Source organism: Podarcis liolepis (assembly GCF_965112155.1).
Source record: "Podarcis liolepis genome assembly, chromosome: 12".
NCBI classification, from domain to species: domain Eukaryota; kingdom Metazoa; phylum Chordata; class Lepidosauria; order Squamata; family Lacertidae; genus Podarcis; species Podarcis liolepis.
This window is the reverse complement of record NC_139563.1, coordinates 25,011,072-25,037,802: the sequence shown is the minus strand read 5'-3', so window position 1 is coordinate 25,037,802 and position 26,731 is coordinate 25,011,072. Positions and strand designations below refer to the sequence as shown.

At 42.2% G+C, this 26,731-nt stretch overlaps 1 protein-coding gene and 1 long non-coding RNA gene across 3 annotated transcripts in view; one reads left to right on the top strand and one right to left on the bottom strand.

Annotated features, from left to right (window-relative positions):
- The window catches only part of CUBN (cubilin), a 133,304-nt gene that overhangs the window by 74,089 nt on the left and 32,484 nt on the right, over window positions 1-26,731 (bottom strand). For both annotated transcript variants that reach the window (XM_083467340.1, XM_083467341.1), the window contains 11 exons: window positions 26,538-26,697; window positions 24,845-25,023; window positions 22,745-22,907; window positions 22,230-22,446; window positions 21,302-21,432; window positions 18,139-18,325; window positions 17,500-17,660; window positions 16,293-16,474; window positions 13,410-13,566; window positions 12,255-12,442; window positions 3,027-3,186 (listed from right to left, as the gene is read on the bottom strand). In XM_083467340.1, the coding sequence (XP_083323466.1) occupies window positions 3,027-3,186; window positions 12,255-12,442; window positions 13,410-13,566; window positions 16,293-16,474; window positions 17,500-17,660; window positions 18,139-18,325; window positions 21,302-21,432; window positions 22,230-22,446; window positions 22,745-22,907; window positions 24,845-25,023; window positions 26,538-26,697 (1,885 nt within the window). The remainder of the gene's footprint in view (window positions 1-3,026; window positions 3,187-12,254; window positions 12,443-13,409; window positions 13,567-16,292; window positions 16,475-17,499; window positions 17,661-18,138; window positions 18,326-21,301; window positions 21,433-22,229; window positions 22,447-22,744; window positions 22,908-24,844; window positions 25,024-26,537; window positions 26,698-26,731) is intronic.
- LOC310689718 lies at window positions 6,021-6,814 on the top strand. The gene is made up of 2 exons (XR_014517617.1): window positions 6,021-6,205; window positions 6,590-6,814. It is a non-coding gene; the product is annotated as an uncharacterized lncRNA (long non-coding RNA).

The window sequence follows — 26,731 nt, the reverse complement described above, 5'->3', positions numbered from 1 at the left end:
GAGTTCCCGCAGAAAGTACATATGGTGACCCAAGTCATAGTTGCTTGGAAACAATACAACAAATAAGAAGCATGCAGTCTGGTGGTGACCACATCTTCCTTGGGCCGGTTTCCTTATAACTTCAGATTGAGTGCAAAATAGTGATTTAGAAAGACCATGGGCCTATCACAATAAACCACCACTGGAATAAGAATGCTTCAAGATGACTTTGCATACGTTTGATGATTGTGGTTCTTAGCTATGTGGACCTGCATTGATTATTCTTGGTTAACTTACTTACGGCTGTAGTATATCAGCACATCCTCCTGTTTCTGCCCCAGCCCTCAGACCAGTGCTGCCCCAAGACATTTTGCTACATAAGCCGCAACAGCAAACGTTTCCTCCTATACAACATGCCAAGTTGTTTCAGCACCTGAGGCAGATAATCCCACAAGCACCTCCTCCCTGACATGACAATAAATATACAATGACAACAAGTTAAGCAAACTATCAAGTTGCTGCCTTTGAAGGCAGCAGTGATACAGAGGCATTCAGTTTGCCAATTTGCTACAGCAGGTGTGAAGAACCCCTATCATCCCTGGCCATGATTGCTGGGGCTGATGGGAGTTGTAGTTCAGCAGCTCCTGGAGGACCTAAAGCTCTCCACATCTGTGCTACGGCCATGTGTACATTGAGAAGAGAGTTGAAAATGTGTTCACAGCCCTGTGACTTTCTATTTGATATATGCCTCTCTTGTTCCAAACTCACCTATGGTTACCACAGGAACCTAAAAGTAAGAGCAAGCTAAATCAAAAGTTGTCAAATGTTCACATGGAGGTCATTTATGAAACCATTATGACAAAGGCTAAAATTAAATACATACTGCAGGTTAGAAAAGGCATGGGCAGATTCAAAAGAATGCCAAGAGGTGGGCAAACTAGAACCAAGCTAAAAGATTGAATTATTATTATTTTTTAAGGGCAAGATAACTTTCTTTGACATTTTGTTCTGCCTCTTTCACATCAAGAAAGAAGGCTAGGCAAGGTTCTCTCTCCAGCTTCTCACTGGAATGCCTTGGGAGCAATGCCACTTCATGTTGCATCATGTCTCTTCCAAGGCATTCCGGGAAGTGCAACAATTCCAGTGAAAATTCTCCACCTCCTCACAAGAAAGCAGAAGAAAATCAGCCCCCATTTTTACACAGGGAGAATATTTTTTTTTGAAACCAGGCAGGGAATTTTTGCCCACCCCTGGTTAAAATGGCAGAATCAAGGAGGCTAGGCAAGGCGACTCACTTTAAAAGAAAGTCAAAACCTTGCCTGATTTAAAAACACAAACACAATGCAAACTAAATGAAAAGTGAACATTAAGTAAGGGAAGAAGGCATTTGAAGAGCAATCTCTCTTCCTTTCACCCTTGCACTCCCTTGTGCTTACTGGGCTAAGAAAACAGAGCGGGAGTCCCAATTGGTATTGGCACTGCATGTGAAAAGTGGGGGGGGGGGGAGGGCCCCAAGGAGCGCTAAGTAGAGTGTTCTAAGTGGAGCATTAGCACATTATTACATTCTTGATTTGAATTGCATGGAGAGCTTACTTGGGGGGGGGGATCTCTAGTGCCTTTACAGGACATCACAAAATCAGTTCCAGAACAATTTAAAAGGACTTACATAATTTTTTGAGCAAACAGTAAACACAGGGCAAGTTGAAGATCAGGCAGTTGATTGCCTGGGATTTTCTGTCCTTTCCAATAAGCCTGTTACAGTGCCACAGAATGTGAAAGATTGTGGGTGGCCAGAGAACAAGGGGAAAGCTGCAGCTAAGATTAAATAATTTAGGGGATTTCCACCCCCTCTGAATAATAAGGTACACTGCTCGCCAACAACTAGAGACTATTTAGAAGTTCGGGAAAAGAAAAGATAAGTTAACGCTGCAGCCCCTCAAAGGAGGGTGATGTCATCTGTCTCCACAGGGGGAAGAAAAAGGCCCTTTCCTCCTCTTCCTTTGTCTGGCTCTAGGATGACATCACCTCGCAGTCCTGAGATCTTACTCCTGTTGTTCAGTAACACTTCCCCTGCTGGGTTTCAGCTGAAGAGCTGTCTTCCTATTTACAAGTCACTCTTTTCTCAGCAATGCTGCTGACCCTCACTCCCCTGCCTCAATCCCACCCCCCTCAGTTCCTCCTTCCTGCCACTTCAGATTCTGAACTCCTCAAAATTTCCAGCCAAAGAGAAAGTCCTTTGGGATATACCAAAGGATTTCAGTCTGTCAGCCTGTGCTTCAGAGGAACCTCCCCTTCAAAGGCAGAGTAGGAATCCATACAGCTGCACAACCCAAAACAGGGGGCCTCAGTGGCAGATCCCAGCCCCTTTGCAGGGCTGTCAAAAAACTGAATTGTGTGAACTGATTAGGCAGACAAGGCAACTGTGGCTATTTAATTATTTTCCCAGCCCCCTCTCCGAATTGATGGACAATGCCACAGGTTTTCATCCCCCTGCAGTGGTATGCTGTTGTTAAATAGGTCAAGCAACAAAGCCAAACTTATGTACAGCCATGTTTCCTCAAATGCTAGAGAAGAAGAAAGGCAAACAAAATTTGCATCAACATGGCTATTAATGCATTGCATGCTGACTTGGTCAATAGAGTGCATGGCATCTACTGGTGCACAGGGACATTGGGGCACTAATGGTCCTGCAGTCAACAGTGTGGTATACCAGGAGTGAGGTATTCTGAACAGAAAGCGTGACAGAATCTCCTGGTACGCATAAACTCAAATTATCAGCCTCTTCTAACAAATATTTCTAGAATTTTGAGCAGTGCTGTTGGTGTGTGTGTGTTAAAAAATGAGGTACTGGTACTCATGTCTTGATAAAAGTGCTGTTGGTGATAGCACAAAAATGGCTCCCACAGGCAGCAAAACAAAACAAAAAACCAGAGGTGACAATACTTGATGCTAGTCAATACCACCACAGAAAAAAGGACAAATTCTGAGATCGCACTTGAGGAACAAATTTTGTGTGAAACAAAATGAGAGAAATTTTGTTGACTTACCATTTACATGCCATAACATCTGAAATCCTGTAGATTCGCCTATTTTATCAGAGAAAAACACCACATGAAGGCTGGAGCCTGTTGTGCCTCCAGCTGGGACATCAGTATTGCCACAGAATGTGCCTATCAGGCTGGATTGGGCATTGGGTCCATCATAAAGCTGAAATCAAGCATAAGGAAATGAAATGGAAATAGATTGCTGACTTGATACCAGTTTTTTGAAACGGACATTTAAAAGGAATAGTGATCAGTTGCATTGCGTGTCTCAGGTATTATCCAGATGCGTTGTAACAAATGTGGCTGATTTTTTTTTTTTAAATACTAATCCAGTAGTTTATCAGGGGCCACCTCTGGGTGCTCTATTATTCTATAGTGCAATAAGTAACACATGAGATCTATTGGTTAATTATCTGTTTAGGGAAGAAGTACCTGCAGTGTCTGGTCTCCTGAAAAAAACATTAAGAAGTGCCTTGTCAGATAATATCAAAGTGCCACCTAGCTCAATTTTTGGCTTCTAATAATCAAATGCCTTTGGAAAGCTCACAACACAAATGTTTTACTCCTATAGGGAAATCTCTCCCACAAATAAGAATACACTGCTTTAAGTATGGGGGGCGGAGTGTAAGAAAATCAAAAAGGTTGTGTTGTTGTTTCTAAAATGGAAAGTTCAATGTACCCTGACTTCTATTTTAAGCATATAATTTTACAGCATTAGTTACTGGCACAATGAGAAGCAGGAATTTAACTCGGTATTAGTAAATATTTGTACTTGAAGCCTGGAGAAGCATTCACCTTCTATTGTGATTGTGCCCTACAGTGGTACTCTTTTGATTTTCTGACTCATGGTTCCTGTCATTCTGAGACAGTCCAGCAAAGACTTGCCATAGAAATGATGTTTGAATACCCCCATTGCTAAGACATTGGCATGCTCTTTTTCAGAATTTCAATAGAATCTTCTATGGGGGGGGGATGACTATCTTGGAGCATCTACTTTTCAAATAGTCCCCTCCCTGCATGACAAATCACTCCCCCCTCCTTTTTGTGACCCCCCCTCCGCCGTATGGCGGAGCCCTCATGTAGGTATGGGAAAGAAAATCAATTTTGTTCACATTTAATGAACTACCAAACCACACTTTTCAAACCTGCATGCAAACCAAAGCACAATTATGCTTCAAGGTTTGCACGTCTCCGAGTTTTGCAATGCAGTTCCTCAATCAAACAATGTGCACAGAAACACATACATTAGGAGGAAGTACGCATATATCTGTGAAAATAACATACAAAATGCAGCATATTGGGGGAAGGTGCTTGCAAAACGATGTATATTAGTCACAGCTACGTACAAAAATGTTTTTATGAGGAGAAATTAGCACTAAAAATGCTGGTGAATTTTCATGAGGATTTTTAAACAGAGAGAGAGAGAGAGAGAGAGAGAGAGAGAGAGAGAGAGAGAGAGAGAGATGGGGGGAGAGAGGGAGAAATTGCTGCAGAAATGTACAGAACTGAATTTAGGATTGGAGAAATGAGGGAAGCTGAAACTAACAATTAGAGTATGGAGCAGAAATTCAGGATCAAAGTTTGCAAGATGAGCAGGGCTGGCTTGACACATATTGAAGCAAGTGAAACAATATGCATTGCCATCTAAAACCATTTGAAGTAAATGAAAGTAGAAAAGGCATTTGCCATTCTTGTTGGATAATAGATGGGAAGGATAGTGCTACTCAGTTAGTTCTCTCAGTGACTCTCAGTATCGTCAACCATGGTGTCTTTCTGGACCACTTCTCCAAATTGAGATTAGGAGGAAAGGTTTTTAAGTGGATCCAAACACAATAAAATTCAGAAAACCAGTACAAAATGCTCCTTGATAAAATAATAAAAAATTAAACAGCAGATAAAACAAGCAAGCCACCCCAAGACTACTATGATATAGCCAAGGCCAATGGTACTAAACAAACCGCCTATTGAACCCTCTTGTTTGCTCCTTCTGGGGGGGGAAAGTGTCAGTCGGGGTAATTTGCACCAATATATTGTGCTATTGTTGTTATGTATTAAGATTTCTTAACCACCCTTCACCATGAGGGAAGGTTGCAACAATTTAAAAATTAAATATAAAAATCAGTTAAAATCAGTTTGGCTAGGATAGCTCAGTCAGTAGAGCCTAAGCCTCTTAATTTCAGGGTTGTGGGTTTGAGCCCCACGTTGGGCAAAAGATTCCTGCACTGCTGGGAGTTGGACTAGATTATTCTTGTGGTGGTTTTAGATCTATGATTCTAAAACAATTTACAGTTGAGAAACACAGTGGGTGGGTGTGGGGGGAGGAAGGGAAGGAGGAAGTGTCAACTACACAGAAAACACGCCATACACATTTATGAAGGGAGAGAATTCTACAGCTTAGGAGCTGCTTCAAAAAAATGCCCTCTCTTGGGCTGCCACCCCCAAACTTCTGAGGGCGCCAGAACTACCAAGATGGCCATCCCTGCTGAGTTTAACAACCAACAGAAAGGAAGGAGGTGGTATTTCAAATGTTTGGAGTCTAATTTGTTCAGAGCTTTAAACACTAATGTGAACACCTTCCATTGGCTGCAGAAACGAACTGCCAGCCAGTTGGTAAACATAATGCAAAGACAACAGAAGTTAGGCTGTGGTAAAAATCCTTGCGGAGGTGGTGAACACCCCCCTCGTAATTCTTTCCTAAACTTGATCTCAGACAGCAGAAACTTCGTACTTCTACGCAGTTTCTATCAAAACAAACCAGCCATTTTCAAATAAATAATGGTTGCCATAGAAACCACTTCATGTCGTACTGCTTCCAATTTGGTTCTCAGAGCGGGACAGTTATTCACAGGAAATTCAAATGAAAACGGCGAGACAGCTGTTAACTGTTCGAGAGTGAGGCAAGAGCTAGGGTTACAAGCATTTGTGAAGCGGCCCCGCTTTCTAAAGGAAAAGAACAGCTGTGCATTTTTGTGAAGAATTTTGAACATCTCAGGCATAATTCAAGTCCTCAGTAAAGCACAGCCAATAGCCAACTCAACTGAATTTAGTACTGCCATAGAGATATTCGTATCTTAAGTCATTTCTATATCTTGCCTTGAGGTCTTCAAACGGGCCTTTTTATTTATGGCTTCCATCAGCGGTCGCCAACCTTTTTAAGCCCATGGGCACATTTAGAATTCCGAGTGAGTGCTGTGGGCTCCATACACACTTTATTTTCCCAAGGGATTTGGGTAAATAGAATCCAGTATAATTAATCCGAGCCTTGAAAAGTATGCAGAGCTGAAAGAGGAAATGGGAAAGAGTCTCTTTTCCACATTCTTTCTTCAGCTCTGTGGTCTCCTCAAGAGAGAAAAAGAGAACCACACCCAACACCTCATGACATTGGGGGCAGTGAGTAGGGAGATGGGGGTCTCAGAGGCTTCATGAGTGCCAAGGGAAGACCTGAAGGACACATGGGTATCATGATAGTGATTGCTGGCTTGCATTTTAAGAACAGGAAGAAGCAAAGCCTTATTATTATTATTATTATTATTATTATTATTATTATTCTGCCCTTCCTTCCACAGGAACCCAGGATGGCAAACACACAAATGATAAAACATCTAAAAATAATTCCAATACAGAAACAGCCTGGGAAAGATCTCTACTTAAAAGGCTTGAAAGCTATTATTACAGTTATAATTTAACACATGGTTATTACATAGTTGCATTTGTACTCCCTTCCCTTTCCCCGAAAAGACCTTGAACCCAGAGTTTTGCAATAAAAAAACCATAATAAATGGCACATCTGACACTTGCATTTTTGTGTGCTATTATATGTTACTTTCATTAATAGATGTACTTTCTCACACACTTTATCCAAGTATATGCATTTTGGTCTACACTCCTTGACTGGACAATAATTGTATTGCAAAATTTGGAGAAGTGTGAATTTTGAAGAATGGCTGTATTTGGGCATATTTGCCCTTGCTCCACATGGCAGCTCACCAAACAGGCACTCCAGGGGTTAGCAAAAAGCAGTAATAAGTCCAGCTGCTGCTTTATACCCAATACAGAAATATATCCTTGTCTTGGGAAATGCTCAGCTAGAGGAAATTAATATAATGGCTCAATGCCCGACAGAGACTTCGGTACCGATGGGCAACCCCAACTGGAGAATGTGAGAGCATAAAGAGGAAGCAGTTGATTAAAAAGCACACCATGACTGAGTCACCATCCTTCTCATCTTCTAACTATTGCTAAATGACTTACACCAGGGCTGGGGAATCTGCGGCCCTCCAGATGTTGCTGGAGGATGTGCTTCATAACTGAACGAAACACACAAGGACATCTAAACAGAGAGGAGGCCCATTAAGTCCAGGAACTAAAATTATCTAGCTGCACCACTGGCAACAGCATCAGCTATTCCTCCAGCCTGCCATTTGAAATTTGCAGATTTAGCCTTCCTCTTTGTTTCTTCAGCAGCCTCCAGCAGAGTCTACTTCTCAGACCGACTTAGTTTTCATTTCATAAATATCTTAGGAATATTCACGATCGGCTGGCATGCTTTGGCTCACTGAGAGGGGTGAATAACAAAGCTATTAAATTCTGCTAATCCTTAGCAAATATAACAGTGCTGATATTGATCTGCTGGGCAGGCTAAAGGTCAGTATGCACCCAAGCCAAGGATGTTGTTTTGAGAACTGCACTGGCACAACCCTGTGCCCGTCCAAAACCATCCTGCAGGAAATACCACAGATTGCCTTCTCATAGTTTCAGAAGGAAAGCTGCATTTTTAAGCAGTGAGGTTTCCCCCCTTCAAAGTGAAAAGGAATTTGTGAATAATTCGCTCATTCCAGTCACTTGACCTCTCCAAGTTTTGCTTCACATCACTTTGGTTTTAAAACATGCTTTATATCTCAAAGAGAATGAATCGTAGCTAGAGTCTCCCATTTCCCACAGATATTTCTGGGAATTTCATAAAGCGAAGAGGAGCACAGTAGCTATCTCCTGCTTGTGATTCCCATGACTGGTAATCAGAGGCACAAGATATCTCATCCTTGAGATACCATGTAACCATCATGACCAGTAGAGATGCAGGGGCGAGGGTTGTGGAAATGGATTCAATTCCCATACTCATCGCAAAGTATTGGAAGACACAAGACCTACCCACCTTGGAAGAATGGCAGATGAAAGTGATGGACTATATGACACTGGCTGAGATGACTGGCAGAATCCGTGATCAGGGGAAAGAGACGACGGAAGAGGATTGGAAGAAATTCAAAACTTATCTTAAGAACTATTATAAAATTGATGAATGTTAAAATGTCGAGGTGTTGAGAAAGAAAAAGGGATTACAGTGACATAAGATTAAGTTGAAGAAATGACTAATAAGACATATATTTGATAAAATTATTTAGAAGCTGCTGAAATAATTTTGGAAATTGGAATGCAGAAAGGGGAGGTATGGGGGAGTCCGAGAAGAGAGGGATATGAAAAAAAGGCTATGAAATTATACATGTTTGTCTGTCTTTTTATTTGTTTGTGTTGTTTAAAAAATGTTGTAAAACCAATAAAAAATTTATTAAAAAAAAAAAGGAAATGGATTCAATTCCCATTCAAAAATGAAATTATGCTGTGTGTGTGTGTGTGTGTGTGTGTGTGTGTGTGTGTGTGTGTGTGTACTTTTCTGAATTTTGCAGTGCTGGTCTCCTAAGTACAAAAATGCATATACCGATGTAAAGTGTGCATAAACATGGATATATTTGTAACAATAATATACAACAGGGCATTATCCTAGAGGGAAATACTTTGCAATAATGCATACAAACCTGTGTATATTAGGGGAAATTTGAACTAAAATGTTGATGAATATTTATGAGGACTTTTGTAAATTGGTGTGGGAATTCAGAATACTGAACGTAAGTCTGGAACAATGAGAAAATGAAACTGGCTGATTTGCTCATTCCTAATGGCCAATAGGACTGGTAGCCTTATACTTCAGGAACTGATCCAATTCCCTTTTAAAGTCGTCCAAGTCAGCAGCCATTGCTGTATCTTGTGGGAGCGAATCCCACAGTTCAATTGGATTAAGCGGCGATAAAAAGTAGCTGAGCATGCAAGGATTCCAAGTGTATTAAGAGAGGTTAATGCAGGTTTCCTTTATGGTTCCTCCAGGGACAGATGTATGCTGGTGATACACCTGAGAACCCCCATCTCTCTCTCTGCTGGCTCTCATTGACTACCAGACAGCTTTTTTAACAGTGGAAGGGACTATCAGAAAGTGGTGAACTTTCCTTAACTGGAGGTTTTTAAACAGGATTCTGTCGGGGATTTTTTAGCTGAGTTTGTTCCACTGCAATGGATTGGACTAGATGGCTTTTGGGGGACTCTTCCACCTCGGCAGTTCTATGGTTCTAAGTGAGACTATGGCACATCAAACCAAGAATACGAAGCCTATGAACATTCCCATAATTCTACTGAGTATTCCATCTGAATTAACTGCAGGCTTGTTATACCTGACTAGCATTTTGCTACATGCAATAGCTAGTCTAGCTTGGTTGGTAGAGCATGGCCATAGGTTTGAACCCCACGTTGGGCTGAAGATCCCTGCATTGCAAGGGGGCTGGACACCTCTACGATTCTATGATTCTGCAAGCCACTGAAGCATGAAGCCTCTTATTTCTAAGGTTCACAATACACAGGACATTTGTTAAAACACACACACAACCAAAACCAAAATGGGAGCAACTGAATTAGCTACGCTGATACTTCACAGTTGCCCCGTTGTACGTTTTAATCACGTTGCCCTGAAAAGGCAGGGTGTGGCAGCTGAAGAAAAACTGCAACTAAAAATAAGCTATTAGTCATTCACTGTGGGACTTGCATGTCTCAGAGTAAAACCACCCTCATGGAGGCATTTTGAAGCATTTGGAGCTCTTAGTCATCTGAGGTTTGCTGTAATTAGAGACCATCTTTCTCTTGCATCCTTTACATTACTATGGCGGTTTTAAGTTCTGCTTTCAGATTGCCAGGTAGAAAATTTCTTAACCATGTCAGGATCAGATGCATAAGCATTGGTCTCCCTGGTTTCAGAGCAGGGGTTGCCAACATTTTGAGGTCCATGTGCACAAATGGGGTTGGATGAATATGCCACATTCAGTTTGTCTCAGCTTCTCATTGTGCCGATTTGATATTCACTTTTCCACATTTCCACATCAGTTTGTGATTGAGGGGAAAACACACACACCATAATTCTCATTCAAGTTTCTTCTTCTACATACATTCTTCTCTGCAATTTTACCTAATATACACATTTTCGCACAGCATTTCCACCTAATATGTGTTTTTGTGTATTATTTTCATGGATATATGCATTTACACAACACTTCATCCTAGCATATGCATTTTTGTACACGTTACAAAAATGCAAAGATCACCAGTGTCAAAGCAATGATTCTTCAACATCAACTTTGTGGGACTGGTCACGTTGTTCGGATATCTTCCAAAGCAACTACTCTATTCCGAACTTAAAAATGGAAAGCGTAATGCAACAAAAGAGGTTTAAAGACTGTCTCAAGGCAAATCTTTTAAAAAAGTAGTATAAGAAGAAGAAGAAGAAGAGTTTGGATTTGATATCCTGCTTTATCCCTACCCTAAGGAGTCTCAAAGCGGCTAACATTCTCCTTTCCCTTCCTCCCTCACAAGAAACACTCTGTGAGGTGAGTGAGGCTGAGAGACTTCAAAGAAGTGTGACTAGCCCAAAGTCACCCAGCAGCTGCATGTGGAGGAGCAGAGATGCAAACCCGGTTCACCAGATTACGAGACTACCGCTCTTAATCACTACACCACACTGGCTCTCAAACACTGACAACTGGGAAACACTGGCCTGCAAGCGCTCCAACTGGAGAGCAGCCTTTCCCAAAGGTGTCATGGGCTCTGAAGATGCTCAAACTCAGGACAAAAGGGAGAAACATACTAAGAAGAAGGCATGCTTAGCAAACCCCCACCGTGATCAACTCCTGCCCGGGAACCTATGTCCCCACTGTGGAAGGACGTGTGGATCCAGAATTGGCCTCCACAATCACTTACAGACTCACTGTTAAAACCATGTTTATGGAAGACAATCTTACTTGGCTATGAGTGATTGCCAAAGAAGAATAAGACTTGGCTGGATAATTGCATTGCAAAATTTGGAGAAGTGCAAATTTGAAAGTGGGGGCTGTGCTCTGGTTCTCATTGTGTTTCAGAAAATGTGGATATGGCAAGTTAACATTTAAATAAAAAGTGAACTGAATGTCTCCCCATCCCTATTTGCAAACTAGGGAACTGTCATGGGCCCCACTCACACATGTCATGACCAAGCACACACCACAGCCCATTCTATTAGCTACAACAGAATGATTCTTTCATGCCTAGAAGGAGCCGATGAGGAGACCCCACTGAGTGCTGTGGAAGGCCTCTGAGGGTGCCTGGGTGCCCCCGGGTGCCACATTGGCAACCCATGTTTTAGAGGAACCAATGCCTTGGAGACTTACCTCAAACTTTAAATCACTGACTATATCTGTAGAAAGTAGAAAACAACAACAAGGATCTACTGGTGGTAATGTTTGCTTTGAGTGTCACTGAAGTATTAAGATATTTTCTAAATGTACATAAAGTGGAGGAGCAGAAATGCATTCATCAGTGGCAGCCCGAGAAAAAATAGGGCTGGGGAGGGTGACAGAAGAAGCAAAGGGCATTTCTGCAGATGAAAGTGATGGTTGGTTGGTGAGGGACCCTGTGTGATAGGCAGGGAAGGGAAGATCTCTCCAGATTGGGCAGCTGGGAGAAGAAAGGGAAGCTTCCAGATGAGAGCTGGGAGGGTCTACACCTTCTGTGTGAGACAAGGGTTAAGATCTACCTGTGAAAGAGGCTTTGTTTTTCTTTCTTTTCTTTCTTTTCTTTCTTTTTATTCAGATTAGTTTGTTGTTGTTTTTTGTTGTACTGTATGCTTTAAAAATTCAATACAAAATAAAAAAGAGGCAAAGGGCATTTCTGGAAGGGTGTGCAGTTTTACAAATTATCCATGTTAAAAAGTCATGCATTTCAAATACAGTGTGAATCAGCATTTAGTTTAGTAGGCTTCTTTCAACCTCAAATATCTTCCCCTTTGATAACTCAAACAGAGTTCCTTCTCGATTTGCCCTTGTTCCTTTTTTGATAGATCCTCTTTCAACACCATATGCAAAACAGGAAATATTTTCTTCATACCTTTAAATGGTCACGCCCACAGTTTTCTCCTCCTTCTGTGCTAAAGTCTGAGAAGCTGTAGTTGAGTGTGTTGCCAGTTGTAGTTTGGATGGTCCAGGTGCAAAGTGAATCCGGAGGATACTTATTAGGGTAGTTCAAACTCTCCAAGATGCCTTGGCTACGGTTGGCAATGACCACACCCTGGCAAACTTGTGAAAAACATTTGGGGGAAAAAGGTTATACTTTCTAAAGTTTTCTGTTCTATATATTCAAAGCATCAACTAACACTAATACAGTCATACCTTGGAAGTTGAACAGAATTCATTCCAGAACTTCCAAAATGTTCGGAAACCAAAGTGCAGCTTCTGATTGACTGCAGGAAGCTCCTGTAGCCAATCGGAATCTGCAGAAGCCCCATTGGACATTTGGCTTCCAGAAGAAGTTCAAAAACTGGAACACTCACTTCCGGGTTTAGATCGTTCAGGAGCCGAAATGTGCGAGTAACAAGGCGTTCAAAAACTAAGGTACAACTGTAATGTCTATAACTAACAATGAGAGTCACAGATATTTTGTAGAGGAGAATCCCACCTATTTCATCATCTCTTATGTAATATCCCCCAACACTCTTTCCAAAAATCTCAGTGGCTTTATAAACATGTATTTGAAGAAAGAAAGAAAGAGAGAGAGAGAGAGAGAGAGAGAGAGAGAGAGAGAGAGAGAGAAAGCTATCTTAAAACATCTGCTATGTCCATCCCAGACAATATATTATATACAGTTTATCATCATTGTCTCATAGGACAAGTTTCTGGTTTAAGCAAATCTTCATAACAAGCTGGATCACAGCAGCAGTACTACCAACATTCTTTTATGGGGGTGGGAGGGAAAGATGGGATGGGGGAAAGGAAAAAACAGAGAAGGAACAAAATGGGATACCGTGTATCTTATATAGAAACAGTAGGGAACCTCTGACCTGCAGGCCAAACATGGCCACTAGGGTTTAAAATTTGGTCTGAAGTTCAACTTCATGGTCATGTTTCTTGGTCTTGTCATTACACACTTGAATAAATGGAAATGAGGAAGGAACTTTTTAACTTGGATCAGCAAAGGTAGGCGCACAGAGATAGCCGGAACTGGTTGCCACATTCATGTTACGGAAATCAAATTGTTAGTACTTACTCTGCTTATAACGAGCAAAGAAACCTCCTCCTCCCAAACTGACATCTGTCCTCAGTTTTACATACAAACTGTTCCCAGTAGAGTGGAGGGTGGGTGGTATCTGGTCACCACAAAATTTGCCCAGCATCTTAGCATTGGTACTGTTGCCATCATAGACCTATATAGTTATAGGGCAATAGAAACATAGAAGTAAAAACTGCTAAATTGATCATAGAACATTTTTAGCATAGGGTAGATGTGCAGTGCATTGGGAATTAATCTTGTATTTCCTCAAGAATGTATGCAAATGAGCACATGTTGAACATACTGCAATCCTATTGTACAATCCATGGGGTTCGGCTAATTGAACTCACACAAGGCTAGACAGACACATATTTGATTCACGATACCATGAGATGTCTGCTGTGGGATGTTTCTGTTTTGGCATAAATAAATTTAAAAAATTAAAAATTATCCAGTAGCATGCACACGAAAGCTTATACCCAGAACAAACTTAGTTGGTCTCTAAGATGCTACTGGACAATTTTTTAAATTTTTTAATTTACTTCAACTGCGTCAGCTGCCTACCTGAATCTGTTTTGGCAATTATTTCATCCTGGTGCTGTAATTTATTTATTTTGCTGTATTTATGTGCCACTTTTACTGATGCGATATCTGAATAGCCAGGATAACACCATGATGAAAAGCAAAACCAAGAAAACGGGTGCAAAAGTAGCTGCAGAGAAACCATGGCTGTATTTGTATGTCATGCTACAGTAAGTGAAATCATGGCTTACTGGAGCCATGCAGACATTCAGCTGTCAGCCACTTTGCTACGCCCTGGTTTTTTTAAATCCCATGCCATGTGCATAGCTGTCAACTTTTCCTTTTCTTGTGAGGAATCCTATTCAGAATAAGGGAATTTCCCTTAAAAAGGGGGAAACGTTGACAGCTATGGCCATGTGGAGATGAGGTTTGGCTTAGTGTGTGATCTGAACCTGGTCTCAAAGTTAAGCTCTCTCCTCGCTCAACATGAAACGCAGCCATAGTTTCTTCCTGGTTGCAGTGTGTGGCTAGCAAGGAGACACTTTAACCAAGTGTTCCCGTGGTTGGAAGCAAAGTGGTTGCAGGCTCTTCTCTGGGAGCCCAGAGTTTGGCTTACGAAGTCTTGCAAACCAGATCAGTGGCTACACACAGGTACTGGAACGGTGTATGAAAGAATGGAAGGGACTTTTGGTTAGACCACTGTGACATGGCAATTTTCATCAGAATCAAACCTCATAAAACTTCGGCATGACCCTGCTCATAAGCACTATTAGGATAATGCTGACTGTTCAAATATTTGCCAGACTCATATGCACTTTCAGGAATAACAGAAGTGGCTGGAATGTCCAGCATTTGGATGCTGATTGTCATTTTTTTGGGGGGGGGCATTCACCAGGGGGTAACAAAAATATTCTAATGCTCTAATTATTAAGAAAAATACTCAGGTCATTTATATAACAATTTGAATATGGACAGACAATGGAGTTCTTGTTAGGGAACTCACTGCCTTTGTTCTTATAATTCATTAAAGCATTTTGCTAACAGCCTGATGTGCAAGACACATTCCCGCTCAGGCTGAAAAATGTTCATCTTTACAGAAGACAGCTCTCTGTGGAAGCAAAATTTAAGTGGCAGAACGCATTCTAGAATTTCTTAAAGTGATGGCACACTTTATGAAGGAACATCGGCTGAAGTCCCTGCCTATCCTTCGCCATTGCATGGAGAAAATCACTGACTACTGACTTCCAAACTTGATCCTAGCTCTAGGAAGGGACAGTGTAGAAGGGAAAAGATCGGTCATGGGGGGGAGTTATAACAGTAGCAGTTTGCTCCCAAACCCATAAACCTGTTTAGGGAAGTTTTTAATATTTAATGCTGTATTGTTTTTAACACTTGATTGGAAGCCACCCAGAATGGCTGCAGAAACTCAGCCAGATGGGCGAGGTATAAATAATAAAATAATAATTATTGTTATTATTATTATTATTATTATTATTATTATTATTATTATTATTATTAGTGAGGGAAGCTATTTCCCTGTTCCCCCACTTCATGATAGTGGTCCCAACACTGGAATCAGCAGCTAAGGACCTCCATATGCTGTTGGACCAACTGCCCCACTGGTATAATGAATGGTTGGGGATGATGGGACTTTGACAACATCTGAAGGGCCATGGGCTCCCCATTCTTGCTTTAGCCACATTTATAGTCTCATTCTTGGGGCTAAAAGGAGCAACTGGAACTCGGACAGCAACCAGAAGGACTCTCTTTTCTTTTCTTTTTTTCTTTTCTTCTCTACTTTACTTCTTTGCACTCTTCTTTCCTAGAACAGTTGAGACCAACCATAGTGACTGACTGCATATAGAGTAAAAGTGCCCAATATGGCCAAGAATGAAAAGTCCTCGATTAGGAAGAAGTTGGGATAGGGGAAATTGCAACTCCAGGGCTGTGTCCCCTGAGACTAAGTAATGGTAAAATGAGGGGTGGAAATGACATCCATACATAGCTATGGGCAACAGTTCCTGCCACCATGGTGGAACCTTCCCCCAGGCACTGGATGGCTTGGAATATTTTTGTAAAGAAAAAAGGCATTGTGTAAACTGGTTATTAGTGGAGAATTGTTCTATTGGTGTTGAAGGTCTCTTTTTACATTTCTTTAATATCTCTAGAACAGTCCCTAGTACTCCCATCAGCCCCAGCCAGCATGGCCAATGGCTACTGGTGATGGGAGATGTAGTCCAACAAATTTGGAGGGCTGAAAGCTGAGGAAAGCTGCTCCAGAGCAAGCCACATAGTGGCTTACTGACCATCCTTGGGGATAATCAACCTTATTGGGGGGAAATAAGCCATCGTACATACAGCAACATAGTCATATTGACAACTTGAATGAGACTCTAGGTGAAACTGATCAAACTGGAGTTCAAAAGGGCTTCCATGACTTGACTTGAGGAGCCAGTAGCATTCTGAATTGCGGTAGTAAGGCAATGGATAGTTGGGAGATGTAAAGATTCCAGAAGAAGTTGCAAGGGTTCCACCACAACCTGAAAACAAGTACAAAGAAAACACAGCTCAGCCACGTTGACCAACCTCTGTCAAGGTCCAAAGTGCATGCCCAGTAAGGGAGAAATCCTTAACATTTTGCATCCACATTGGAGGAAAGTGGTATATGCCATGCAACATTTTCTACTCAGGGAACTGGTAGTTTGAAAATCAGTGGCTCTGGATGATACCAAGAATGTGGCTGAAGGTTAAGTGGCAGGAGGGCAAGAGACCAAAGAATCATCACTGAGGAAGGAAAGCTGGGCTGGTAGTAATCAGTAATTTCACTTCCATCAAGAAGAGACCATAAATTTCCCCAAGGGACTGTAGAATTGTAGAATCATAGAATTATTGAGTGAATTTATACCCTGCTCTTTCTCCCAAAGGAGCCTAGTTTGGTGAAGCAGTGTCCCTTTCATCCTAAAGGACCAGCAGTTTCATGGCCCCTTCTTGCCACTAGTTATTTACTTATTTGACAGTATTTCCATCAGATGCATCAAGGGGGCTTAGGATGCAATAAAATCAATCTATGAATATCTATAAAACCAAATTAAGAATGTCAATAGAACAGCATTCAATACTGCAATCGATAGTAATTGACAGATTTACACATTTATAAAATGTATACTGTACTCTGCTTTTTCTTTAGCAAAAGCCCAGATGGCTTATGGAAAGGTCACACCATTAATGTAAGAAATTATAGCATGCAACATTCTAAATATTAAAACCCAAAACTATTTCTGCCTGCCTACATTTTCCCCAGCATCTTTAGCATAGGCATAACTGAACCCTGGTGGGCCTCCTTTGGGAGGGAGTACCACCATTGTGGCGTCACCACTGAAGATGCCCTGTTAGCTGTCCTCAGCAGGCAAATGGAGCTGATTATAGTCTCACCCACAGATCCCAATAAGAAAGGCTGAAGAGCTTTATTCGGGAAGGATTTGCCAACAAGATAGAGAAACAAATATCTTTCTCCCTATCTGACAGTAATAGACACCGCTTTCTTTATCTGGCGTTCTAATTTTACCTGTTGATGTTCCATCCCAGTAAGCTGAGAATCCAGTGCTCGTATGCAAAAAATCACTTTCAAACTTTATCCACAGTTTGTTACTCTGGGAGATTGTCATTGGAGGCAACGTTGAGCCGCAGTATTTCCCAAGCAATGGCGATGTCTCGTAACCTCCATCTCTGCAATCAGGAGGAACCGCACAATGATGGTTAAAAGGAAACCCTGCTGTGTGTTCAATCACCAAAAGAGCTTCAGTTGGTGGGAGTGTGGGGCAGGGGTTTTCCTGGGTCAGCTCCCCAATGATGGAATTCAAACTCACTGTCACTGCCCTCTCTGTCCCGTTATGCAGCAGCAATGCAGCTGGAGGGAGGTGAGGTGAGCAGCACAGCCCCACAACTCTGCAGCCCCCCTGGTGTCTCCTTGTTAAAAGGATCAGGTAGCAGTGATGGAAACATGATATGCCTGAGACCCACTGCCAATCACAGTAGACAGTACTGGGATCAATGGACAATCAGCCTGACCAGGTAGAAGACAGCTCCTTATGTTGCAATGGATATTTAGCGTATGGTGTCCAGGGATAGCGGCTGGAAGAGGGAGCATCTTAGGTACATTACAAGGTGAAGTGGATTCATGAACCTGAAGATCTCAGAAACTTGCCTGAGTTCTACGTAATCACTTGAACACCTGGCTCCTTCTTCCAAAGAGAAGTTGGTGAAGTGCAAAGCAATCTGTTTGTTGTTCCCCACGTGGATCCTGTAGATGCATGTCATTCGGTTGGGATAGTGGCCAGGATAGTTTGGAGATGTTAACTCACCGGTCGCCTCCGTGTATTCATGTGAACAGACTTGAAAGGAAATGGAACGAAACAGGCAGGCAATGTTTAAAAGACATTGGAAATCTTGGCCTCATTGAAAAGATCTTCATAGGATACAAAGAGTTAGAAACAACCCCTGTTACTAACCACCACCTCCCCCCAAAATGAGCTATTTTTGCTTGTTCTTTGCTACTGCTTTAAGCTAAAATGCATCTATCAAGACTGAAGATTCAAAGAAGATTTCACCTATTTATATATGACTTACAGAAATTTCATCTAGACAAAAAAGTTTTTATTAATAAATAATAATAATAATAATAATAATAATAATAATAATAATAATAATAATAAACAACAAGGGATGGTAAGGACTTCATCCTCAGCTCAAACCAAGTTCCTTTCTGCTGTTTTCTTTTCTGCAAGACCAAATCAGGACAGGTTCACATAGCTAGCAAGAGATAATGGCAGGGGCAAAAACGACCCGGGCACAAGGTTCACAGCACACTTGATGTCAGAGCAACCTTCTCTGACCTGTGGCCCTTCCCCAACTTCTCTTGACTCCAGCTCCCATCAGCCCCAGCCAGCCCATCCAACAGTCAGGTGTGATGGGAGGTGGAGATCAAAAACACATAAGCTGCCCTGCAGCCCCTGATCCATCTTGCTAAGCTCAGGTGTTGCGTGGAGGTAGGTTTGGGACAAATAAGCTTCAAACAGCAATCCAGTTGGCTAGTGTGCTTAACAGCTGGCAGTCCCACATAGGGAGGAAAGCAGCATTCAAGCCTGGCTGTAACTAGCCCATGATTAATTGAGGCTTGCCTTCTCCCAACAGGGCCGTAGCTAGTGACTGATCATAATGTCAGGGAAGAGGAGATTTTACTTAGTCCTTGGATTTTGAGTGAGCAAAGCCTGGCAATGAATGCCAAGCTGTGAAATGCTGTGCTAGAGAGAAAACCTAGGCCCTGATTCAAGCATTAAAATATATCCATCTTGTGCAGACGGAGCCCCAGTTTGAGGTTTCCCATTGCAAAGTAGGTGGGCAGTTCCTATTACAATGTCTTCTGTGAAAATATGTGCTATCCTTCTAGTAACATGTGCATATAGTTAAGGGAAAACGTGCTTTTCTCTCTCTCTCTCTCTCTCTCTCTCTCTCCTCTCTTCTTGAAGAAACCAATTAACTCTAAATTTAAATATTATCTCTTCTGTGCAGTTCTTCCACAGTAAATGAGGATGGATCTTGAAACCTAAGCAGCGATGATGTGGTTGCCTAATGCCTAGTGCACTTATTTTGTTTAGAGCTGCACATTAAAGACAGATGAATATAAAACTAAAAGATCCTGCTTGGCTAATGTCCTTCCATGTAAATTTGTCCAACACTATTACAGTAACTCTTCCTTTTTCATTTCCCAACTGGAACAGAGGTACCCTATTCAGTAACACAGCATCCAGCTCCTAGATTAAATGCTATCCATGTGAATTATAAATAGTGCATGCACAAAGTTTTGGGTTGGTGATCTTTGTCAATAACAGGAAATCGCCTGATGTCTTGGTGCTTTTATTAACCATTAGGAGAAACTTTGTGCTTCCGTCCATTTTCAGTATATCAATTCCAGCTTGCCCAGGGGAGAGTAAAATTGTACTGAGTAGCTGTGCACAACTTTCTCTGCCAGGGTGTGAAGATGGCTAGACCCGTCTGGTTCTGATCCCTGCCAGTCCAAAGCTGGCTCTCATGGAAAGGGCAATAAAAGCTGCTGGAAGCTGAACTGTGTAAACAGCCAGTGGAAGATTAAAACACCATTTTGTTGTCTCTTTCTTATGCATCATTGCGCAACCCAGAAAATTAAAGCGGGGCCATTTCCCTCTCCTGTTCCTCCAGAAACACAATTCAGATCCAGTATTTGCCAAGATTCTAATTTTAAAAGCTAGGTGAAGGGTCTTACATTGGGCATGATTTTTCTTTTAATTTGATCTCTCCCTGTCAAAAGAGTTTTGCTACTTTCCCCGAGAGTCCTTTTATCCTAATATTTGCAACCTCCAACTCACCCTGCACCCCCCCCCTACAGAACATACTCTATCTTCTTCTATTATTATTTTTTTGAAGACAATGGAATAAAATCTCAACACTTGAAATCCTGCTGGTACTGGCACAGGGTAGCATAATTAACTGACTTAATTTTACCAACTCGGAGAAAAGAAGGAGTCCAAACAAAGACCCTTTGTGGGTAAGTTCAAAAGCAAGCCCATTTAGAAACATTCAGCCACGGACATTTCAAATTGAATCTTTATCCCTCTGCAGCTTGGAGTGAATGCATTTGCCAGGCATGACATTCATTGCCAGCCTTTGCTCACTCAAAATCCAAGGACTAAGTAAGATCTCCTCTTCCCTGACATTATCATCAGTCACTAGCTGCGGCCCTGTTGGGAGAAGGCAAGCCTCAATTAATCATGGGCTAGTTACAGCCAGAGGGACGCGGGTGGCACTGTGGGTTAAACCACAGAGCCTAGGGCTTGCCAATCAGAAGGTCGGCGGTTCGAATCCCCGCGACGGGGTGAGCTCCCATTGCTCGGTAAACGGCGTTTCCATGCGCTGCTCTGGTTTGCCAGAAGTGGCTTAGTCATGCTGGCCACATGACCTGGAAGCTGTACGCCGGCTCCCTCAGCCAATAAAGCGAGATGAGCGCCGCAACCCCAGAGTCGGCCACGACTGGGCCTAATGGTCAGGGGTCCCTTTACCTTTACTAGTTACAGCCAGGCTTGAATGCTGCATTCCTCCCTATGTGGGACTGCCAGCTGTTAAGCACACTAGCCAACTGGATTGCTGTGTGAAGCTTATTTGTCCCAAACCTACCTCCATGCAACACCTGAGCTCAGCAAGATGGATCAGGGGCTGCAGGGCAGCTTACGTGGCAAACACATCCCCACCCACCCCAGCATCTGCTTCCCGAGGAGCCAGCCTCAGGGAACCTAACAATAACAACTGTCCTGGACACAGTGGTTGTCAAAGCGTACCTGTGGATGAATTCAAGGAAACATAATTAACCGAGAACCCTTCAGAGGCAATATTGCGGTTTGTCACAAAAGATAACATCAACATGTTGCCACTGCTGGTCATAGATGGTGGGACCGACCTCCCACAGTACCTGAGACAAAACAATTATAAATAGCATAGAATGGACCTGTTAGATCAACCCCCTTTGAGGCCCATTTTCAAATCCCTACTTAGCCATAAAGCTCACTGGGTGACCTTGGACCAGTCACCAACTCTCTGCCTAACCTACCTCACTGGCTGTTGTGGGGATTCGGGGAGGGGAAGAACCATGGGCACCATCTTGAGCTCTTCGGGGGAAAGGCGAGATATAAATGCAATAAATAAACAAATATAAAATAACCTCTGGTGGAAAAATGTGCAACCGAGTATGTCACCTCCATACATTTTTAAAATGTCCAGCTAATATTCTAGCCTTCAAAGTAATAAGGAGCAGAAAAAATGGACTGTTCTGTTTTACCATACCTTAAAGAGGATGGCTGGCAAAGTTATGACAAAGAAAGGACTGGGTATTGATTAAAGTTAGATAGCGGATTATGATGATGACAGTATAATTCGTACCCTGCCCATCTGTGTTGCCCCAGCCACTCTGAAGGGTTTAAAAGGTTGTAAAACAGCTTGATGTGATAGCAGGCTACGTCAAGTACATTTACAATGCAGTCGTATACCTGTTTACTCACAAGTTGCACTGAATTCTATAGGATTTATTCCTCCATATTAGCATGTGTGGCAGGTGCTGGGAACCTTTGGCCCTCCAGAAGTTACTGAACCGCAACTCCCATCAGCCTTAGCAAACACTGTCAACGGCAAAGGGATGATGGGAGCAACATCTGGAGAGCCAAAAGCTCCCCACACCTGCTGTATCAGGTTGCAGATTATATATATACATACCGCCCCAGCGTTGTCATAGTGCTGTTGTCATAGATTTCAAGGTAGTCTCTGTTGCAGTTGTAATCAAATTCCAAGTAGAAATACGAAAAGGTCAGACGAATCAAGAAACCAGGCTGAACTAAGATGGTCCATGCACATCTGACACCATGCGGGTAGATCGTTGGGTAGCCAGGACTTGAGATGATTCCGTTTGGTTCTGTGAGAGTCCCTCCACATGCTATACCACAGAGGAAAACGGGGTATAAATCAAGGCATCACAAGGCAGCTATGGAGACAGTTTATAAATCCTTAAAGCAGTTTGATTATAATATACTTTTTTTGTTAAAAACTTTGTAACTTTATATAAAAGCGTTTGCATTGTGCATTTAAGCCCTTTGTAAGGACTGTACTTTCTCCAGAAATAGTGCATTTAATTATACAATTTAATTGCTTTTCATTACATCAGTCCAGGTAAATTGGTGACAATGGCGGGGAGTCGGAAGGAGAGAGAGTGGGGGAAGGGAGGCAACATTTACCTGCATCCAAAGACTTGTATTCAGCAAGGAAACCAAGGTTTTCAGCAGATGAAGCTCTGAATTTGATATATAGATTGTTACGCATAGATTGAATTACTGAAGGCACAGTTTCGCCACAGTATTTCCCCAAGGAAGGAGCATTCACATTGTTTCCATCTCTGACCTGCAAGGGGGCAAATGTGCAGAACTCATGAAATAGCTGCCACATTAAGCATACGTAGGAAGCAGGCTTGTACAGAGTCAGGCCATGTGTCTAGGGCAGCTGTCTACCAGCTCCATCTGGTATGCAGGCTGAGACCCTACCTGCCTGCAGACTGTCTCACCAGAGTGGTGCATGCTCTAGTTATCTCTCACTTGGACTACTGCAATGCGCTCTACGTGGGGCTACCTTTGAAGGTGACCTGGAAACTACAACTAATCCAGAATGCGGCAGCTAGACTGTTGACTGGGAGCGGCCGCTGAGCCCATATAACACCGGTCCTGAAAGACCTACATTGGCTCCCAGTACATTTCCAAGCACAATTCAAAGTGTTGGTGCTGACCTTTAAAGCCCTAAACAAGGCATAGGCAAACTTGGCCCTCCAGATGTTTTGGGACTACAGTTCACATCATCACTGACCACTGGTCCTGTTAGCTAGGGATGATGGGAGCTGTAGTCTCAAAATATCTGGAGGGCCAAGTTTGCCTATGCCTGGCCTAAACGGCCTCGGCCCAGTATATCCAAAGGAGCATCTTCATCCCCATCATTCTGCCCGGACACTGAGGATGAGCGCTGAGTGCCTTCTGGTGCTTCCCTCACTGTGAGGTTACAGAGAACTAGGCAGAGGGCCTTCTCGGTGGTGGCACCCGGCCTGTGGAGCGCCCTCCCATCAGTTGTCAAGGAAATAAACAACTACCTGACTTTTAGAAGACATCTGAAGGGAGACGCCCAGAGTGGCTGGGGAAACCCAGCCAGATGGGCAGGGTATAAATAATAAATTAATTATCATCATCATCTACAGGTACACACTGATTGGCAGTGGCTTTCCAGGGTTTCACTCAAAGATTTCAGGGATTGAACCAAGGATCTCCAGCATGCAAAATTGCTCTCTACCCGTGGGCGATGGTCCTTCAGCTACTGTAAAGGTAAAGGTAAAGGTAAAGGGACCCCTGACCATTAGGTCCAGTCGTGACTGACTCTGGGGTTGTGGCGCTCATCTCTCTTTACTGGCCGAGGGAGCCGACGTTTGTCCGCAGACAGTTTTACCGAGTCATGTGGCCAGCATGACTAAGCTGCTTCTGGCGAACCAGAGCAGCGCACGGAAATGCCGTTTACCTTCCCGCCGGAGTGGTACCTATTTCTACTTGCACTTTGACGCGCTTTCGAACTGCTAGGTTGGCAGGAGCAGGGACCGAGCAACAGGAGCTCACCCCGTCGTGGGGATTCGAACCGCCAACCTTCTGATCAGCAAGCCCTAGGCTCTGTGGTTTAACCCACAGTGCCACCCGCATCCTACTGTAGTGCTACTGTAGTGGAATGTTATTCTTTTCACACTTAAAGGTAACCCTACCTAATCCATGCTTTCCAAAACAATAACAGAACCGAAATGTGGCTCTCCTCCTCTGAATTTTGCAGTGCACTTCTCCATCCAAGTAACATGTGCAAAAATGCATGTGCTGGACTAAAGTGCACATATTAATAAAAACAACATACCAAAAAATCATTACATTACAGGGAGGTGTTTTGCAATACTGTGTATAGCAAGCCAAATTGCACAGAAATGTGTGTATTTTAGGAGAAATTCACTGGTGAATTTTCATTAATAATTGAAATAATTGCAAACAGATGTGGAAACATGGAAAGCTGTATTTAAGATTGGAAAATAAAAACAGAAACAGAAAATGGACAGATTCACCCAATACTCTATTCTGTCTCTCTTTCACTCCTGCCTCCCTCATTTGAACCCTAAATATGTTTCCTCATAATAAAAGTCCTATCAGTTTCACAGGGACTGACAGTTAGTACACTTAGAATTGAGATCTAAGTCTATTGGTAAAATTGAACTCAATAAACCAACATTTACATTTGGGTTTCTTTCTTTTTTAAAAAAGACACTTCACCTCAACATAATCCAATTCACAACTGCTGATGTTACGAAGCCGGAAGTCAGTGAAGTTCAGAATCACTCGATGGCCTTCTGGCTGAGAGATGACCCACTCGCAGATCTTGTAATGAGACAACGGCCGGGTATAATAGGGTGATCTGATGACACCTTCACCGGACAAAGCTCCTCCACAGGCTGCCAATAGAAATGGACCATTAGTAATTCTACTGATAATACTAGGAAGCAGTTTCAAACAAGGGTGGATAAACATCAATGGATTTAAAATAAAATAAAATCGGATTTTAAAAAATTTAAATCAGATTTTTAAAATAAAATGCTTTTGGAGGAAAACTCTTTCTAAAGATAGTTTTCTATTTAAGTTACATTACAGTCCAAAGGCTATTCATCAGGAAATAAGGATTAGTTTTAATTTTTTCATGTGTGTTAAAACTCGGCCTAAGTTTTTTTTTTTTAAAAAAATGTTTAACCACATCGGTTAACAAACATGGATACATATGCTATAATGTTATTGTTTTAGTTAAATAAATGGTTTAAATTGTTGTTAAAGAAATGATTATTTTTCTTCTTCCAGTAAAGTACACCAGAAAAATTGTCCAAATATAAACAGTTAGCTTATTAAACCTCACAAATTTCATAATTATCTGTCTATGTATTTCTAAGAGTATACTCAAATCGGTAATTTTTTATATAACTATAAAAGCTACTCTGAAAATTTATTATTCCAAAATTGAAACCTTCATCTGGTTGTAAATATTAAGATTATACCAGCAAGGATGAGTCTTTCTGTAAAAATAAATAAATGATTTAAATCAAATCCACCCTGTTTCAAACCAAGCAAAACTACTGATCCAAGTTCAATATTGTACACACTGACTGGCAGTGGCTCCCCAGGGTTTCGGAGAGAAAACTCTACCTAGACCTGCTAAAGATCAAACCTGGGTCCTACCGCATGTTCCATCACTATGCTATGACCTACCTGGGATACTTATAGCTACTATAAGTCCATAGTGTGCTCCATCATGATGATGTGTGAGAACCTGGCTATGTCTTCTCTTTCCCCTATCAATTTTATTTAAAAGTAATTGAAACCTAGGAAGCTGCCTTGTACTGAGTCAGACCATTGGTCCATAAAGCTCAGTATGACCTACCTGGCTGGCAGTGGAGCTCCAGGACTTCAGGGAGCAGTCATTCCCAGTCCTACTTGGAGATGCAAGTAATTGGACCTAGGCCAGCGGTTCTCAACCTGTGGGTCCTCAGATGTTGTTGGACTACAACTCCCATCATCCTTGAGCTCTAGTTAGGGATGATGGGAGTTGTAGTCCAACAACATCTGGGGACCCACAGGTTGAGAACCACTGACCTAGGCCCTTCTGCATGCAAAAGCATATGCTCTACCACTGAGCTACAACTCTTTACCACATCTCAGGTTGTCCATGGAATTTCACTTTAGAATTGATTAATAAATCTTTACAGAGATTGACTAATGAAACCTGAATTCGCTCCAGCAGAGTTTTTCTCGTGTCTAGTCCTATAAAAACCAACAGACTCCACTGAGTTCTATGGGAGAAAATACATAACGGCCCACCCCACAGGTGGGTGTTGCACAGGTAAGGGATAATAATTTGCTCAGTTGATTTGCTCCTGGGTCCAAGTGAGGACTCACGACATTTATAAACCATTTCCCTTACCGACATCATAAACAGCCCTGAAGCTAGATCTTTGTACTGAGGTATCGGACTTGAACTTGACCCAGAGGTTGTCGCCGTGGGAAGTGATAGCCGAAGGAAGTGTATTGTTGCCACAGAACTTGTTGATTAAGGGGTCCATCTCAGTGTCACCATCCCGGACCTAGGCCACAAAAGAAAATGAAACCACTGAAAAG